General features: G+C 37.6%; 1 protein-coding gene across 2 annotated transcripts in view; it reads right to left on the bottom strand.

Annotated features, from left to right (window-relative positions):
• The window catches only part of fam184ab (family with sequence similarity 184 member Ab), a 123,812-nt gene that overhangs the window by 68,326 nt on the left and 34,683 nt on the right, over positions 1–20,803 (bottom strand). For both annotated transcript variants that reach the window (XM_015004394.2, XM_015004397.2), the window contains exon 2: positions 749–868. In XM_015004394.2, coding sequence (XP_014859880.1) covers positions 749–868 — 120 coding nt within the window. The remainder of the gene's footprint in view (positions 1–748; positions 869–20,803) is intronic.

The following is a 20,803-nucleotide window of genomic DNA, read 5'->3' as shown; positions in this document are numbered from 1 at the left end:
GGCGCTTTGAGGTGATGAAATCCTGTGTTTGATCTGGAGTTAAAAAGGAGGGAAAGAAGACCTGGCAGGTGCAAAAAGGTACAAAGTTTCACTCCTAAAGTCACGTTTTCATGGGGAAAATGAAACAAACGAAGCCTTTTCTGACCGAGGAGAGGAAGATAATTACCAGCTGTGGATGCCTGACGGGGCTAATATGGCTTTAGAACCACAAATTCAAACTTCTGCACATAATGTTTACCTAAAAAGCCCAAAATTAGCACAACATTCATGTAATTACAAATGAGATCAACACACCGTGTCTAAATCTTTTATCTTCAAACCCTCTGATAAAGGAGTCAAGCTGTAGTTCAAATGTCCACTAAACGTTTTGTAAAAATCTTAGTCTAGTCTAGTGGTCTAGTTTCTAGTTCATTTGAAATGAGACAAAACTAACATACAATTTATTTTTTAGCGAGATACAAGAGCTTGTTTTAAGTGAATAATTCCTCAGTGTTGATAATTGCTAGTTCATCTGGCAGATTTTCTCACTTAGAAAATGGGAAAATGTGTTATAATTAAAATAATCTGCCAGTGACTAGTATTTTTTAATCAAGGAATTAATCACTTAAAACAAGCTTATATATTTTGTTGGAAAATAAGTTCTAAGTCAGTTTTGCCTTATTTTAAGTGTGATAAGACATTTGCACTAGAAAATAGAGAAAAATGACTTGTTGGTTTTAATTTTTGCAGCGTGTGAGTGAAGATTCACCTGCAGGATCTTCTCTCTGGTCTCAGACAGGATCTGCTGCACCTCCTCTTCGTGCGCCTCCTTCAGCGTGGCGATGGCCGCCTCGTGTTCGTCGTTTTTCGTGTTCAGTGCATAGATAACCTGCAGCACGGAGGACAGACACGCATTAGGTCAGGGGTGTCCAAAGTGTGGCCCAGGGACTGTTTGTTAGGCTGCAGTCCAAGAATAACACTGATTTGTTTGTTAAACTTTTTGTTTTAAATCTGGGTAAAATTATTTCTGCTATGACTTTCTGGTACTAGAAAGTAGAATCATGTCTATCCAGAGACCCTCACAAGCTGCTATGAAAAATCCTGTTTTGTAACTGAACTAGATGCTTTTGTTATAAGATAGAAAATGTGCAAAAGTTGAGTGTTGAGTCTAAGATTAAAAAGAAGATATATCTGGCTATTTTATTTGCTTTATCTGAGTTTTTTTGGCCCACACGACAAAAAGTTTGGCCACCTCTGCATTAGATGCTAAACATGATCACTATCAGGACTTAATGTATTAAGTATTAGTGTTAATACTCGACTGTGTGACTCGTTGCATATATGCTGCTAAGTATTTAATGCAGACTTTGAGCAGCAGAACATCGTTTTCAGGATGAAGTGTAACTGGATAAAAGCGAAGCCGTTACAACGATTTCAGTTTACAAGACAGAAAAGCTTTGCATTTATTCATGAAGAGCAGCTGGAGTATCGGAAATGTGCAGAAACGATCAAAAAGTCGATTCGGCTTGAATATTTAAAAACAACCAAAAACGCTGCTCTTTTCTTCTTCTGACAGATGATCAATGTCTGTTTTTGTTTCCATCAGAAAGTCATGATTCTGATGGCACCTACAGACTCCAGAGAATATAGAATAAAAACATGAAATCAGATCTTCCAAATCAAACGAGTGGATTAAGTAGCCGTAGCACGAGGCCTGTAAAGCTTCTGCATCACAAATAAGCAGATTCAGGATGTAAATGAGCCTCCATGATCCCGCTATCAGCTCAGCGACGCCCCGTGGTCATGAATTAGAAATGGGCTGCTGCTGTGCATCACCGGGGTTAAAAATAACACAAGCAAACCGCTGCGCGCACGGGACCGACCTCTGACCTTTAAATCCCATCCCCAAAATGCAGGCGGCCGTCCGGAGAGCCGTAATCTGACAGCGCAGTAATCCCCCGGCTCATGGGCACAAAGAGCGGGACGGGAATGAGGTTTCACATGAAAGAGCAGAGACACATTTCTGTTTCTGAGAAACAGAAAAATGTGATGCTGCTGCTGCTGCTGGAGGAGAAGCAGGTCAATAATTCAGGACACTGAGCCGCACAAAGCTGCTGAAGATACTCAGAGACCATGGGTCAGAATCAGAATACACTCCACTGATCCACAATTTGTGATAGTTAATGTCGTTTTTGGGTCAAAAATAATAAGTTCTAGCATTTATGTTAAATACCTGAAATCATGTCTATATTATTCTGAGATGCATGAGAACATGGGAGAAGCCAGGGATTAACCAATCACCACTGAGGCACACCTCCATCTCTGAGAATCTGAAAACCTTTGCTCTGTATTTACCAAAGTTATGGAGGGAACCAAATATTTCTTCTGTTTGAAATAATAATAATAATAATCCGTTTCCCCTTCATAACATGGGAACTAATTCATTTACCAGCAAGTATTTAACTATGTTTAATCCTCCCACAATGGACACCAAATCCTACAGATTTGGGAACATTTGCTCTTTATTCGCCAAAGTTACCTGGTCTGTAATCTCTGAAATATTTGGTTCCCTCCCTGTAACATGGGAACTAATGAGTTTTCAAAAACTCTTCAATTGTATTCATTCCTCTCACCATGGACAACAAGTCCTGTAGGTTTGGGAACATTTTCTCTTTAATGGAATTAGTTCCCATGTTATTGAGTGGGAACAGATTCTTTCAGGCAGCTGAAATATTTGGTTCCCCCCAGTAACTCTGACAAATAAACAGCAAATGTTCCCAAATATGCAGGATTTGTCGTCCATTGTGAGAGGAATACATATAGTTAAAGACTTGCTGGTAAATTAATTAGTTCCCATGTTATGGAGGGGGAACAGATTATTTCCAACACCAACTATTTCCAACAAAACCGGCGCTCTGAAACGTATTGGTTCAAAAAAGATCATTTCAGGTCTCCCAAGCCTACATGACAAAGAAAGAAGGAAGAAAAGAGCAGGAGAAGAAAAACAGTGTAGAGAAGAGAAGGAGACGATCACATCCACATCCGGGGCTTCTAATAACAAGAAAAGTTGTGTTTCTTAAATAAGTGTTTGTTTTTTCTGTTTTCGCTGAGCCGCAAACTGCTGACTCATCATAAACAACAACTTGTTTTCCTCCTCTGATGCAGATGACCTGTGAATTCAACTGTGACCATTCGGTCTTGTTTTTATCTGTTGCACGTTGTAATTTAACATTATAGCACTAAGCAGCAGCTCTGTGTGTTTATATATTCATGTAGTCAATTCAGTGTGGTGTATTTAAAAAAAAAACTTCATCCTCAGTCCCGCTTCAGGTTGATGCCATTTACAGCAGAGTCATATTTAAACGAGCAAATCGCTGCTGCTTGTGTGAACTCTATAAACTGCTTTAAAATTAAAGCAAACTTTGACACTTTCCTGATTTATTTATTGCTTGGATGTTTTCAAAACTCTATTCTGTGTCTTGCTCACGTAATGCGTGAACTCTGAGCCAAAGAAGCCACTTAAACTTGCAGGTCTGCAACGTTCTCTTTATTTTTAATGTTTATTGTGCTTTTAACTGGGAACCAAGGCAACACCAGAGTGGGACGGGTCGCCTTGTGGCGTCAGGGTAGATTTGCTCTACAAACGTGTTAAAGAAAAGGCAAATTACAGACAAATTATGCATTTACTAGTATAACGTTTTGAAAAAATGTACTTCTATGAGCAGTTTTAATCTTTTTACTAGAGAAAAATATTTGGATACTTTACCCAGTGAGAGAAGCGTCACTGAATGAAGAATTTACATCAAAGTGAGACTTCTTGTTTAGACACAAGCTTTGTTTTTTTGATGTTTTCTACAAAAGATCCAAAAACATAATAATATACCGTCAATGGAAACTCAGTTTTCATTTGCATGATTCAGAATTTTTCTCTTTTTCTACTGGATGATGAAAGTCGTAACAAGCCCTGATTTAATAACTGATTTTATTTGTTGTTTTGGTTATTTATTTAAAATGTCTTCCAGTTTCTGTGTTAAATGTTCATTTAAAGTTTATTGATCTTTGAGAATGGGTTCTTGAATTATTATGTCATTACCAGTATGTTGGCTAAAAATGGTCTCAAAACAACATTATTGTTTATCATAATAAATACATATATAGTTTTGTCTTAGTTTAAGTGTACCAACACAACTAGACCAAATATACTTGGTAAAATGTGATGTTTTTGCAGTGTACTCAGGGGGCGTGCTCAGTTTTAGCTTTTCCTTGACTGAATCTGGTTAAAAAATAATGCTGCACATTCTAATTGTGAGCAGTTAAAATATGGAGCCAACATTTCAGTCAGTAAACAGCAGGTTGGCACTCAAATCCAGTGCAAAGTGAAGCCTTTCCTGCTGAAAATAGAAGCTTTTAAAAAGGCAGAAACACGTTTCTTTGCCTTTTCTGTCAGTTCAACTCAACAGTATATATAAAGGTTCAAATTCACAGCTTGTGCTTTTATTTGGAGCTTTGTGTTCGTAAATGAGCAATGAATTGCCCGAGATCAGAGACAAACGGCGACTGAGAATTTTTGGTTTGCAGTAAAATAAGGCATCTTTTCCTCAGAGCGGCTGAATTATTCAGACTCTCATCAGCTTAAGACGAAGAAGCTCTTAGAGGAGCTAAAAATCTCCGTCACGAGACACTTCTGCAGATGAAATGCAGTAATCAGAATGCTGCAGAGGAACACACACACACACACACACACACACCACTAGCACAGGCTGCCAAGATCCTGGTGAACCAGTGAACCCGGGTCCAAACGCATCAGTGTGATTGGCCTGACTAATGGCCACCAGGCGGCAGAAACCATCGTGGAATAAAGTGTGTGTTGGAGAGATAAAGTCTGTTTTTTCTGGCTCTGCCACCCAAAAAACACCAGTAGTTCATTTAAAAAATTGAGGTAAATTTTGCCATATTAATCATTAATTATTCCCACATTCAAGGACACACTCTGCTTTTGGGAGTGTGTGAGCACGACTCGATTTACAGGACTCAGAGCGCCAGCAGGGAGCCTCTCAGGCTGGTTTTCAGTCGCCTTCGCTCTGATTAAGACGACACGCGGCTTTAAAAACGTCCTGCTTTGAGGTCGAATTTAACTCCATGTCAAGGCATTTTATGGTAACCCTGAAGGGACACGCCGAGTCAAACGCAGCGGACATTTTTAAAACCGATGCTAAGAGTAAATTAAATTAAGTAGACTATGGAGATTATATTTGCCTGGGAAAAACCTGAATGTACTTATTATTTAGTTTTAAGATCATTGTTTATGAAAGAAAAATAATAATTGTGCACAGAGAAATAAATTTCTGCCAAAAAAAATCCTGTGAAGCTTCTAGATTTACAATAAAAAGATTTTAAATTCTCCATCACAAAAAAGTTAAATTTGTAAGAAAAAAATATTTTTTATGATTAAAGTGGCAGTATTATGTGTTATCCAGGCATGCAGTGCCATTTCATAGCACAATCAAGTAACTATGTTACCTTCAGTTGTTGTAAAAATGATACATCAAATATGACTTCAAAGACATTTGACTTCGGACTCTATGGTCTTGAAATTGGGCCTCTGTCTCTTTAAGAAACTCCTGCTCTTTCTGAAACTCCGCCTCCAGGAGGTCATCACAACATGGCTCCTTTATTAACCCTTTATCAACGTTTTTACCAGCGTTTCACTGAGAAGTAGCTCCTATAATGAGATGCTCAGTTCCACCAGGTGTTTGCTAATTGCTGCTGGCTAGTCTGAAGGAGCTGAGTGGAGGAGAGCTGCTCTGGGAGACAGAAGCTCAGAAACTGCAGCTCTGAGGAGGAGCTGTATCTCGAAGGCGGGGCTAGGTCCACCCAGGCGTTTTGCACAGCTGAATGGTTGCCATGGAGATTAAATTTCTCAAACATGCATGAAACAATCAGAGCAACACTCCAGGTTTGCCTTCATGAGGGAATAACATTATGAAGCTAAAAAAACAAAAAGTCTACTTTACATTACGCTGTCCTTTTATAGATTTAAATTTAAAAAATCTAAACTAGGATGTTCTCTGACATTGAAAAGTCAGACGTTTGTAAGAAAAAAGAAGTTTGAGGCCATATAGGTGGTAAAGGAGGGGATGCAGTGTCTAGCAGGAGCTAGAAATGAAACCATAATAAACAAACAACAATGATCCTAATGAGACGAGAGCAGTCCATGTGAGGCGGACTGCTTACTGTTTGTGGTTCCATCACTTAAAGCCTTGTTCTTTGGTTAGCTGCATGAATTCAGCTTTGAGAGGCTGGAAACAGAATTAAAAACAAGTCCAGGTCAGTTTGAATATCATGTCCTCATTACAACAGGAGCTACAAATCAGGAGGTACCGTCTTCCCCACGGAGCAGCTTATGTCATTTATTTATTATTTACTTAGGCTAAAATGTTCTGCAATTCAACAACTTTGGTCTGTTCAGTCTTCTACTGAAACGATTAATCGGGTTAATTTTGATTAATCAATTATTGAATTAATAATACACTAATTTAGTACTTGATTAATCAAACTAGAGTATACAGACTCAAAAAAGGCCATTTGTTGAAAGAATTGAACACTAAAAACAAAATTAAACCAAAACTGTCAATTTTTTTATAACTTTCTTATTTTACCAAACAAACAAAAAAAACACTGCCTGTAAATACAAACTCAAAATTTCACCTGAAACAAATTCTGTAAAAAAATAAAATAAATATGTATGGTGTCCAGTTATTAATCAGTTCAACATATTACATAAGTGCTGAGCTTTTAACTTGTTGATGTTAGAATTATTTTATACAAATGACAAGTGTCCACTAAAGGAATGCTGAATTTAAGCTGTAAAATGTTTATTTTCTTCAGTAAAAACTAATTTAATTACTTGTTTTTTAGCATCTTTTAATGTATTTTTAATACTGTATGAAAAAGGCTAACATTAAGTAAAAAAATCTACAGAATGTGGCAATTATTTTATACAATTAATCAATTAATCAGTGACAGTTTGCATTTTACTAAAGACCTTTAAATAATCACTGGAGCCTTGAAAGAGAACGAGTGAGAGAGTCGCTCACGACGGAGATCTTTTCTCTTCTCCGCCGGTTTGCTTAAATGACAGAAGGCAGCGGATCAATAAGGCGGCAGAAAAATGCAGCACACCGTGTGTGTGTGTGTGTGTGTGTGTGTGTGTGTGTGTGTGTGTGTGTGTGTGTGTGTGTGTGTGTGTGTGTGTGTGTGGAAACACTGGAGACTTCTGCAGTCAGTCACTGAGAAAGCAGAAATTTGAAGCCCTTACTTCATGTTTCTTTTTTTTTTTTTTTTACAATATTTGAAATAGAATAAATATGGATACATTCCCAGAAATATGAGAGTTAAGGGAAGAATACTGGAAAAACCTCTAAAAACTAAAGAAAGTTTTCTAAATGAAAATAAAGCAGCTTTCATCTGAACAACAGAAGTAAAGCCATGACTTTTTAATTGTGTTCTGCTGTAATCAAAGACAAAGATGCTCTTTTAAGTTCACCTCATTCAAAGCCATGTCAATCTAAATTAGTTGAAAAGGCTCCATTAAGATTCTGCATCTGAATAAATATTCCAAGAACCAGTGAGGATTTATTGTAACACAAACGATAAAAAGCCAAGTTTCAGATTCTGATTAAGCCTGTCACAATAAGAAAAGTTAATCACATGATAAATTAGAATTTGATCTTTGCATTCTGATGATTAATATTTTTTGAAGGGCAATTTTGTTTGCAGACACATCATAATTTTATTTATGGTTGCGGCTGTAAGCGGTTTTTATTTCTGTTTTATTTATTGTTTTGGATTTTTGAAATATCTTCCCGTTCCAGTTTGAACCGTTTTTTTTTGTTTTTTTTTTACAAATATTAAAGTTTACTGATCTTTTATAGGGTAAACTTGCATTTTAACTTTATATTTTGGTCCGTCTGATGACGTAATTTTTAAATAGTAAATTATTGATCATTTGATCCGTTACATTTCATCAAATACTTTTTAACTCTTGAGTAATTTCTTACTTTTTGTGCACCTTATCCTTTTTGGATGTTTTACACGTTGAAGTTGTTTTGACGCCTGCGGTTCAATATATTGTGCGGCTCTAATAAAAAATTGAAGCAAACTGTGGCGGACATCGACCTCAAGAGAGTTCACTTTTTGTTCTGCTGGCTTTAAAGAGATCCAAATCATCAAAAATGAAAAGATGCAGCTCCTCTTGAAACTTATCAAAGGATTAAATGAATAGAAACGGTTGGCTGTCTCTTGTTACCTTTCCAACAGGCAGCTCCACACACAGACACACTCCTACAAAGTCTATCATCCAGGTCAGCTAATGAGACTTTGATGATAATGATGATGTGTAATGACCATCATTTCTCCACCTTAATGCTAGCCTGCAGCCATTTCCCACCTTGTGAAAAAGGGGTTTAGTCTTCGCAGTGCAGAGGGGCGGAGGAAAAATGAGGACTGAACATACAAAAAATTATTACATTTCTTGTATCTAGGGCTAAAACGATTAATGGGATTACTGGTGATTAATCGGCTATTGAAATAATCGTAAACTAATTTAGTTACTGATTTATCATTAACTGGAGTGTACAGGCTTAAAAAAGACCGTTTGTTGGAAGAACAGTACAGTCAAAGCAGTAGTTTAACCAAAAATTAACAAAAATATATAGATTTTGCATTTAAGGTCTGTAAATGTGCTCTTTCCAAAACTCCTCAAAACTGGATCAAATACGATAAGAAACAAAAAAAATATCTCAAAACACCTTTTGCTATCCAATTATTAATGGGTATATTAGTCTATATATGATCAGACATTCACTGAAGAAAAGCCACTATTGCATTTTGAGCTCCTATTTAAAAGTGGCTTTTATTTATTTGCATCTTTTAATGCATTTCTACTATTACATAAGAAGGACTAAGATTAAATTAAAAATCTGCAAAATGTGAATTTTTTAAATCCAATTAATCGTAGAATAATGAATTAGTAAATAATTCATAATTGCAGCTCCTTTTGAATCCGTAAAATAATAATCACTGTAAAAGTTCCAGGATCTGCATTAATTCTGTTTATATTCATATTTGGATACATGGTCACCACAGCATGGAGCCAGTCATAAATAATTAGGGTCATTATTCAAGCTCTGATCTTTCACAACTCACTAAAATCAGTAAACTGCATCTTGTAGATTTTTGCTTAATTAAATGTTATAGATTTGCCGTTTCACCCATAAAACCTCCATAAAAACATCACAACTTTCAACAGCTCCAAACTTAACCTTCTCCAGTAGCTTTGGTTTTTAAAACAAAGCCAAAGCAGAAAATTATTTCCAAAGAAAAGCCCCATGGATACGAACGGGTGTCTTTGCATTGCTGGGTATTGATTTCTGCACACTTGGGGATAAAATCGTTAACTATGCGGAAAAAGGTCAGAGGGGGGATGCGGCGCTTAATTGCTGGAACAACTTTCGATGTGTCATTTTGCAGGCAGAGTCTTCAGAGACGAGGCAATTGCACAGTTGGTTTAGTGGAAAACTAGTTTAGCAAGCAATTATCTTCATCATTACTGCTGCATACCAAGCCATTGTTCAGCTGGACGCCTTGTTTTCCTCTTTTCACACCCATTCTGTCTGCGCTTGAGTCGTAGCAACTATTTGTCACTTTCCTTTAGCAACTCAACGTCTTCTTGATGTTGGGAAAACCCAGCCTGTTTGTCGCTGGTAGAAGAGTTCAGTTTCTTTGTCAAATCATCACAGAGTGCAGAGTGTGAACAACCATCAGACAAACTGAAACTGAAGGCCCTTTTTAATCTGTCATACTGCCAACCCAAAAAAACTGCAGACATAAAATTTAACAAGAGTGGCCTTTCACTCTGATCTCAACAAGTTTTAGCTAACACTCAGCAACGGCTCAAATTCTTGTCAAAATGGACATTTCTCTTTTTTTTAATGCAAATTTCCAGAATGTTTTTAGTAGTAATCCTTGTTCTGCCTAGGCAAGATTTTTATGCCCACTTTTGTCCCAATATTAAAGACGCCCCAAACATTATGATGGTCCTAAAGACAATCTCAAAATATTGTCTTTAAGACTCCTGCACTCCATGTGTGGAGTGGTCTAGTCGGCTCAGAAGGATAAAACCGGATAAAAACATGTTGGATAACCCACATCCCTGCGGGGTGTAGCCTGAGGATAAACGAGTGTCGCCTGTTGAATGTGACCCGTCACCAGAAAGCAAAGTGATGGAATCACAAAGGAGAATCTGTTTTTTCATTGGTAGTCCAGTAGATGAGGTTTGATTGGGGACCAAAATTGCAACATTTGTTACATTTTCAGCTGCTGTGATTCACTTTCACACTGCACTGTCTCAAACGATCCAAACTAATTGAAAAACCTGTTCCCCTCCCTACCTATGGTGGCGCTGCACCAAGAACTACTGAAGGAAACAACATGAAAACCTGTGAAGAAGACACTAAGCGCAACTTCCTTCTTCATAAATGTAAACAAAAATGGAGTGGCGTCAGATTTCAGTGGCTGTAGGCTTTGGAAAAAGACCACGAACTACTTCTCCCGCTAGCGCTAGACTCAGGCGTTTGCTTTGTTTGGATTTTCCCAGAATGCCCTGCACAGCCATTCACATATTCACACTAGAGTTCACTTTAGTTGAACTGAGACCAATGTTTTTGGAAGACTAGAGTTCTCTTTTTTGGTCCACATCAGAGATTGATTGCACATTCACATCTCCCTAAAGGAGCCAGACTTTCTAGACAAACAAACTAGAGTTTGATTAAAGCAAACTAAACAGGGTTGGTGTGAAAGCAGCTTAAAACACAGAAGACAAAATAACGGCGATGGAAAACCAAGAAGTCCAGTCAACATCTCAGACGTTGACTGGACTGGACATTTTCTAGTTTTTTTTGTTAAAGTCCACAAACCATCACCATTACTCCTCCTCAGTCAGCCATGTTTGCTTCTCTGAAATCACGTTTAGTTTTGCGAGATTTCCAATTTAACATCTGTCCATTGAACATGAACTGAATGAAATAAGTTGGTCATAACTAGAATGTTTTATCGTCTTAGGGTTTGGAAATTGGACGACAGTTTTAAAATTAAACTGCTAAAGCTAACTCCATTTGGATGACTGGAAGGAACAGCTCAAAGAATTTCAAAAGATTGAGGATGTCCATCCCGAAAGCTCAATATTCCCTTATTCTAAAACCAGATCATGTTAGATTATTGGTTCAAGTGAGTAAAAGCAACACAGAAACCAGCAGGACTCAATCCCACCACCAGCTGCTCAAACGCCACTTTACTTTGGAAATATATTTTTAGAACTCACTTAATTTCTGTTTTCTTGCTGCAGCACAGTTTTAAACGTTTAATGTTATTTTGGGATATAAAAAAAAAACTAACTAAAACATGCGCATGGAGGCAGTCTTCCATTTCATTTCCACGGCTTCAGTTTTATGCATTTTCTGAGTAACAATTTACCAAAGCATGGAGAGAGATAGGCGGCTAATTACTTTAATTAGAATGCAAGGCTGTGATCTGCTAAACTGTAAGGTGCACCTTAATCCGCCAGCTAATTATGGGATGTTCTGTGCTGCTATAAGTGGCGGTGCTGTAAAATGCAAAAAGTCTGTCCTTTAATTTAATGCAGAATCTCTGATGAGTGCATTGGCTCATTTAAGAATCCGCCAATTGAAGTGCATCAGTAATGGCTTCTAAATGAAGAATCCCGGGAAAGTAAAGTCGTGACAAGCCTGGTAAAACCTGTCCTGATCACAGAGGAGGAATAGGCGACACAGACCGAGCCGCAGCAGACGATTCGTCACTTAAAGTTGAACAGAGCGGATCTGGGTAATACACGACTCTTTTCCAGTGGAACCGTTGTTTCACAGTTTGATCTGTGGGGATATGAACCATCTGATGTACCAATGCAATGCACAATATATCGCTACTTACATCAGTATCAGACAATTTTAGATGCATTTCTAGCATATCAGTAGAACTGATGATTATTTCCATCTTGTAGTTTGTGTTTCAGAAGGAGGGGGTTGGACAGAAGCCATGTTTGGTAGCTGTTTCACGTGTCAACTTGAATGTTTGAGCATTTATTGCTTGTTGAGGATATAATGATGGGTGAATTATATGAACCTTCAGAAAGCAGTGCAGGGCAAAGAGACAAAAGCAGAACAGATTGTGGATTGCACTTTCTGACTAGAGAGAAGGGGGCGTTGAAGAAGTTGCGTTTTTTGTCATATTTTTACAAAATAGGAAATGATTTTCCAATTTGAGGTCTATGGAGAGAAGACCAGAGAAATAGAAGGTGCAACATAAATGTCAATGCAGTTTTATCCAAATATCTCCAGTTCAGTCTTAATACAGTCTAAAATAACAAGGTAAACCAATAACCTATAAACCTTTACACTTTACAGCCTTTAAGACGTCACCAGTCGAAAGCAAAACATCAAAACCATTTAAAAATGCGACTCCTGAATATTGAATCTGAATAGTTTCTGCCTCATCTGCTCTCTGCAGACAGCACAGATCCATTCAACAAAATTAAATGTTATCAATAAAGGACTAAATAAATGCCACCACTTCTCAAATTCTGACTCCAATAGCTGAATTTTCAGTGATGCATGACTGAATGAGCGAACAGTGAAACAGACAAGCAGAGACCTCGGTTTTATTTAAAAGGCTGCTCTCCGTGATCAGATCAGTTGATTATACTGTCATCTAATGGTTACAAAAGGTTTGTGGGCATTTTGCTTCTTCACACATGCAGTGTCTTGAAAAAGAGCACTTCTCTTCATTTTGTCACAAGTACTGACTTTAAAGATGCTAATTTTACAAATTAAATCAGGAAAGTGTGGCAGTCATTTGTGTTCTGTCCACCCTGAAGTCACAAAGCTTTTGGAGATATTTCTCAACCTGTTTTGCTCATCTCCTTGCTTATTCATATTTGCAAATAACTTGAATTCAGAGTGTCACAGACTAATTTCTCTTCTGGATTTAGGCCTGGACTTTGAGATGCAGCACACAGATATTATTGGGGAAGAAAGAAAGGAAAAAGGAAAAGGAGAAAAGTGGAGGAAAATGTTTGAAGGGAAAGAAGGAGGCAAGAGTACAAGAGAAAAGAAATTTAGAGAAAATACAAGCCAACATCCAATAAATCAATTATATTTGTATAGCAACACAGCAGGTCAAAGTGCTCTCCATCGGGAAAACAACAATTTACATCTGCAGGAAGAGAGAAAAACCAACAAAGAAAAAAACTAAACAGAAACCCCAGCAACAAACAACATGTTCTTATATAATAATTATTGCATCGCCAAGTTAATACAAGAGGTATTTAGTGGCAACTGCACTGGAAAACACCTGTAAAACCTTGAATATCAGTTCAGTTAAACGTTCAATTCCCCTTTGGAATCCATTTTGAATTTGAGTCACAAAAAAGCTGAAATAAACGAAGGTTTATTATTATAATAGGGCAAAATGTGGAAAGGTTCACAGGCTTCTCATAAGGTTTTAACTGAAATGTAGAGTAATTATTTTTGATCCGTTGGCTGATTGTAGCATGTGTGCAGTCACTGCATCATATTAGCTACACAGAACTGTAGTGCCTTGCTAAAGTAACTATAAAATGCCATCTGGATGGTGTTAGCCTGCGTGTTTGAGGTGTTTCACATGGTTCATCCTTGTTGACACAGAAGAAGAGAAGGAAAACCATCTGCTTGTTTCTGCTTTTATCATGTGAATGAAATAGAGGAGGAAATCCAGCATATCAAAATGCTAGTTTGCAAATAGATATGAGTCATAATATCCCCAAAAAGCACAGTCTCACTCTGTATCTGTGGTAGATGGAGGGATAAATTAATGCGCCTTCTGTATATTTTGCATTAAGCCCGGTTTAACTATGACAGATGTGACTCATTTTTGAGTCATATTTGAATCTCAAACTAATCCTGCAGCTAAACAACGCATTCTGAGCTCCAGATGTTTTCCTCTTATTGACTAAATACTGTTTTCTTTTGTTTTCTAAGTTTTCAAGTAATGAGTAAAGCATCTGGTTCCATTCCAACTTCCCTGCACCAAGTGAGCTAGATTAGCTGGAGTTCAGAGGAAAACAGAAATTGAGAGGCAGAAAGTTGCAAAACAAACTGAGCAAAAGAAGACTTGGGAGAATCATGCTGCAGACGTGCTGCAGCGTAACGTTATGGGTGCAAGATCCCGCCTCTATCTCCCCTCTGGAGGGCAAAAAGCTGCTCGCTGACGATGACTAGCATTGGTTTTAGCTGTTAAGTTGTCTATGTAACGCGCAAAATCTTAAATGTATTCATGATTTTTAAAGGAAAAAGGGATACAGTGCTTTGCTACCAATTGTCAACACTACGACAGCTAGATAACAAGGTCAGGAAAAAGATTTCATTAAGAAAAATTAAAGTGAGGGAGAGGGAAGTAGGTTAGCAGCTAATCTCCCTCAGCAATCGCTTATTAATAATTGCAAAATAAGCATCAAGCCTAAAAACATAAAACTGTAACGGACTGAATGTTCGGTTCTTTATGTGGGAAATGTCTGCGTACATGAAACAGAGTGGTGGTGTTGTCGGTTGCTATGGTAACGAGTCTGTGTGTAACGTAGCCCACACAGAGAGCGAGGAAAGCAAAAAGTGGTTTTGAGGTGTTCAACGGCTTTCCTGCGTTGTTTTTCCCTTTCCTGTGGCGCACAGAACTAAATGAACAATACCTACATCTCCAGGTTTCATTTAGTCAACTGGGTTGGGTTCACTGCTATGGATGGCCCGGAAAAGAAAAGTCGTTTGGCCTTCCAGCGTTGTGCGCATGCACAACATTTGTGGTTGTAAACAATAACATGTAGGGGGCCTATAGAGATTTCAAACGGAGTAATGCACCATTTGTCACTTCTGGCAGCACAGGCACAGAAACGGATCACAGCAGAAGCTTTGGGCCACACACTAAGGTCGCTTCTGGGCCTTTTTCAGAGCTCAGCGGTCCAATCTGAATGCAGTGTGCTGCTCTTGGTGGCCCTGAGTCTCTGTATGGATGCTATAGAGAAATTAATTTGATTAGAGCCCGTCCTTCTCTCCTTTCATCTCTCCACAGGCTGCCTCACTGTCAGACACTTGCAGCGGCTCTTTGCTTCAGTTTTAATTGAGCTGGACTGACGAAGGACCGTTTTTCTTTTTCTCTTCAAGGCAGCAGAAAAACTATCATCTACGGCAGGTTTTATTTCCTGACTGTGGCTCCTGTAACAGCAGAAAAAAAACTCAGGATCTGCAAAATTACATTCCAACTGGATGAGTTTTTTATGCCGGAGGGGAAAATAACTGTGTTCATATCTCAGATTTAATGTAAAAAAAAGAAGAAAAAACAAAACCCATCAGGACTAAGTTTTCTAAAGGAAAAACATCTTGATGTACAGTGTGGTTAAAAAGTATTCGTGCAGGGTTTTTTTTTCTCCATTTGCATGATTTATTGTTTCCACCTTTTCGCTCTACCAAAACCTGGAGAATAAAAATATTCAGTTTGGTGATTTGGTCTCAACTAGCCCATTTTTTAAAGGAGAAATTTATTGAGAGACTTCAATTCATTTTATTTGTTGTTTCTGTTTTGTTTATTAACTTCTGGATATTTAAAGTGTCTTCCAGTTCCTGTGCTAAATGTTCAGTAGAATTTAATATATACTGATCTTTGAGAACGTGTTCTTGCATTATCATGTGATTAACATATTATTTGGAAATGGTCTCAAAAGAACAGCATTATCGTTTATCCCAGTACCACAAACACTTTATATTGGTTTTTTTTAATCGTTATCACAATAGTGCCACAAAACATCATAATACTTGAAGTCCAAATCGCACGCTCCTACTGCAGTTTTTGCTGATTAACTCTGTAAATTGGTTAATTAGAGTTCTGTTTTAATGTGTCTGAGAATTTTGACACGTGTAAATTTGTTTAGTTCTACAATATTTAACCTACAACTATCTCAGTAAATCTAAGTCACAGATTTGTCACTTGTTGGTTTATTTGGGGAAAAAAGGTACTTCAGGGACTTTAAAGTTGATAAATATATGGGATACTTGGCCTTGTCCCATGGCTCCCACCCACTTTGGTAGAGTTTTTCTAAATATGCCAGCTTATGCTTTCACAGGGGGATTAGTTACACTTTTTTTGCTAAAAATAAACAAATAAATAAATAAAAATAAGAAAGCTACATTTTGTTGATCGTGATTTGGGCTGATTGAGTATTCAACATATTTACTGAGATCTGATCCAGAACCGCACAGCATTCTGGGAAACGTAGGCAGAAGAAAGACTTGTGGCCAGCTAAATGAAGGTTGTTGGAAACAACCATCTCACTCACTCTTTGATTACCTAGCAACAAACTGTTGAGTAACTTGTGGTTACCTAGCAACGAACTGTTCAGTAACTTGTGGTTACCTAGCAACAAACTGTTGAGTTACTGATGCAGCAGCAGTTTCAAGTTTTGCCACCCTTCCTCATAACCGCTTATAAATAAAAAACAAGCCTGGAGTGAACCTGTGGGTAAAACAGGAAAGGTCACTCCACAAGTTTGGTGGCATTTCAGATATTTAAAAATAAAAACAAATCAATAATTATTGATATCAACTCATATGAATCGTTTACATCATGAAACATTTTTCAGCCACATCTTCCAGGCCTGTCATGGTTGATTTGTAAAAGCGAAGAGAGAAGAGGAGTGAATATTTTTTACAGGTACTGTATATTTTGTTTTTCCCTAAGATACAAGTTGAATCTTGGCATCAGTGTTTTAAGCTTTGTGACCTTGAGAAAACTTAACGGAAGGAGGATGCCAAGAACCAAACTGATACTTCTGTCGTCTCTATGTGCCAAAATTCACTGCATTATTAACCTTCGTGTTATATCCTCTCAACTAAGAAAATAAAGCGTTATAAAATGCTCAGCATCAGCAGAGCTGCCACTAGGAATGAAAGAATTAGCTGTGACTCTGTTCTGCCTGCACAAGCAGCATGGAGCAGATTTGCTCCTGAGCCAATGGCGTGCAGCCAAAGATGCACCAACTTTATTAGTCCTCATATTATTCTCCATCCAGTGATCCTGGAATCCATCTGATCCGCTGGCTCACGTCCACATCAGGCCGTTTCTTATGAATGAACTTAGATTCTCTCCGGACTCGGATACCGGCAGCTATTATCCAGAGTTTGCTTCGCTCAACAGACCATCAATTCTGATACAAAGTTCCCACAAGACTGGATCGGAGGTGATCCGCGCCATCTTGGTAGGCAAGCACAGTTCAAAGCATAGATAAGCCATGGTTTATATGGACACCCTTGACCAACACTCAAGAAAGAAATGTATCAACAAGATGGCTGCTGTCGGGATGAACCCGCATGAGGCAGAGAATAGAAACATGTCAGACAATGTGCTGCCTTCGATGTACTGACAGTTCACTACTTAGTGAACACGAAGAGTGCTGACTAAGTACAATTCTTTTATATGATCAACTTTTATTTAGCCAAATTTTACACAATTTTAATACAAGGCACCTTTAAAAGGTTGCTTTACTCTTCCACCAGGCAACAGGAATGCAGCACAAAAGATGAAACTCATTTCATTCATGTTAAAAATTTAACAAATAAAAGAGCCCTGCTTAATTATTTTATTATATATTCTTATAATTGTGAAAATGTGCTATGTTTCTAATATTATGTTGTGCTTGTAACTGTTTTCGTAATAATGTGGTTTTATGATGTGAACCCCGGGAACAGAAGCCGTTGTTACGGCAATGGCTAATGGGGATCCAAATAAACAATCAGTGTTTCAGCAGATTTATAAAGGACGTGCCAACTCTTCAGGTGAGTAACACGTTCTGGTGTCTGGCAGAGTAAATACATGTAGCAACAAACACCTAGGCTACATGTCCATCTTAGCTAGCAGAGAAATGCTACATTAGCTAAGCTAATTCTGCTAGTTCAGCAGTAAGTAAATATCACTGATATTTATCTTAGTATTATACAGAAGTGGGTATGGAACTCAAAAACTATAATCAAGTAATAGTTGTAATGTACTTATACTGTTTCTAAGTTGATAGGAGCCAGGTGGGAGCTAGTTCTAAGCTTGTGTTGTCATAGCAACTCCATAGCAACTGCCTGCCAAGATGGCTGTCAGTTACAAAGTTCAGGGAAGTGTGACGCCACGTGCTTGCAGATAAAAGCTACATTAGCTAAGTTAATTTTGCAAGTTCGGCAGTAAGTAAATATCACTGATATTTATCTTAGTATTACACAGAGGTGGGTAGAGAACTCAAACATTCTAATAAAGTAGTAGTTGTACTGCATTTATACTGTTTATCAGTTAGATTTGAACGAGGTAAGAGCTAGTTCTAAGCTTGTGGCTTAGGTCATGACAGTTAGCTATGAATACCTACCAAAATGGCTGTCAGCTACAAAGTTGACGCAACATGAGAACTATGCGTTGATTGCACAAAAATGAGCCCAAACACAGGCTAACTGAAATAAGACCAGACAACATTGAGGCAGCAGGTATCTGGCAGCTTTTTTGTACGATTTTAATGAAACTGGAATAAATGAGGACACCAACTTCCTGAGAACCTACCAACAGTTCCTCCAGCAGGTGCAGCTCATTTCAAACCGCCTCTGTTCCCCAGGAAGAAGCCAAATGAGACGAGTGGCATTGGAGGATTAAATAAGTGGAAGCAGTTTATCATTTATCCCCCCATCTATCCACTCCCATTTCTCTGGTGTCACCCATGGCCTCAGAGGAAAACACTCTGATCTCATTATGTCTGTGAACGCATGTGCTTCAGAGGAGACAGAAATGTGTGAGAGAGAAACACAGCCAACATGACCCTGTGGTAGAAACACAGAACGTGGAGAAAAGCTTTAAATCCTTCATAAGGCAGCGAGACAGTCGACCTCTGACCTCCTGCTGTTTTAGGATTCAAATTTAACTTGAATAACTAGTTTGCTTTTCACAAGCCAGCTCTGTCAATGTTAGCTGCAACTAACGATTAGTGTGAAGATTAATTAGATACAAAAATCTGCAAAAAATTTTATTTTAGCCTTTTTATACATTAAAAGGCTAATGTATAAAAATATGGCAGATAAATAACTCAATTCCTTTTTTAAATGAGAAATTAAACTCTTCATTACCCAAAATGCACCAACAGCATCCCTTTAGTGAATAATTAACTGTAGCTAAAAATACTTCTCACATCAACCTGAGAAAAGCTCAGCCCTTTCTGCTCGACTTGATATCAATGATGTAGGGCTAATCTATTGATTATTTATGACTGGGTATCAAAAGGTGCTTAACAGCAGATTTTTTATTTATTCATTTATTTTTCAGAATTTGAAACAGGTGAAGATAAAACTACAGCACTTCAGGATCTGTGGGTAGAAACTATTTACAGAAAAAAGGATTTTTTTATATAACTTGGATGCAAAATATATGCACATTTGTATAATAAGTTTTCATCTGATTTTTTTTATTCTGTATACTCCAGTTAATGATAAATCAATTAATAAATTAGTTGACAATGGCGAATATGCAGCAGTAATAGTTAATATTTATAAAATTCTTGATAAATAGTTATCCATGTTGTCTGAAGGTCTTTTAAATGAAATGTTTTGGATCTTAGTTACTTTTTCGTCTCTCGAGCCTAACCCATTTTACAGGTTTCATATATGTTGGTTGAAAAATTTAAAAGTTTAATTCAAGTGTCCAACAAAAAGTAATTTCAGTTGTGATTTCTGTTACATATAATAGCTGGAAAGTTACAATTTATTTACTCATGTCTACAAAGTAATACTATGGAGCATTTGCTGGAGCAAAAATAGCATTTTAAATATATTTTTACCCGTCTAAAAACCAATTAAGCTTTTCTCAGTGTGCTTTTGGCTAAAACTCTCAACATGTTTGATCTCTAAGCTCGTATATCGTTCTGAAAAGGCATTTTCCACTTCAACACTCCTTTTATTAAAAGTAGATGGATAGTTTTTAGGAGGTACAACACCTTCAAGAAACAGAAAAATGTTCAGCCACCGTCTTATTGAAACACTTAGCATGCATGTTGCCTTAATGAAAAACATGTCCGCCTTTGAAAAAGGTTTCAGTTCCAATGGGGGGAAGGAATCACAAAATGTTTGTATAAACAGTCGAAAGTTTCTGGTTTGATTACATTTTAAAAATTCATATTTTTAGAGACGTAAAAACTGCTACTGAAGGTAAAACAGAGGGAATTGTTAGCCGATTAGTGTATCTCTATTAATAGTTAAATGGACATAATTTTGGTATTTTCATAGAAAATCTGCAGAAAGTGGAACAAATGAGTGAGAAACCGTCAGGTGTTGGTGACAGATTAAAGAGGAACGCAAACAGGAATGATTTTACTGTTCTCCACAAACTACAACAAGCACAGCGGCACAAATCACTCAAACACTCATAAAAGCTCCCAAATAAAACCAGCACAAAGCAGGTCTATTAAAACCTGTACTTAATGCCCACACACAGACTGCCTCCAATGTTTTCTTCCTTCAAGTCTGATGGGTTTCCTTCACTCCTTTTATCTTCACTCTCAGGTGTTTTAGCACAAAAAAGAAAATCTTCACCCACTATCCTGTGTGGCTTAATCACTGAGGAAAACACCGAGGAGAGGGATGCTCCTGGGCGAAGGTACAAGGTGTGTTTAATCCATCAAAATGAAGCTTTAAGCTGCACCGTGTGTGAAAGT

The sequence above is a fragment of the Poecilia mexicana genome, unplaced genomic scaffold (assembly GCF_051168715.1).
Source record: "Poecilia mexicana isolate PSO_F unplaced genomic scaffold, ASM5116871v1 scaffold_21, whole genome shotgun sequence".
Taxonomy (NCBI): Eukaryota; Metazoa; Chordata; class Actinopteri; order Cyprinodontiformes; family Poeciliidae; genus Poecilia; species Poecilia mexicana.
The sequence above is the reverse complement of the archived record's forward strand: the minus strand, read 5'-3'. Positions and strand labels throughout refer to the sequence as shown.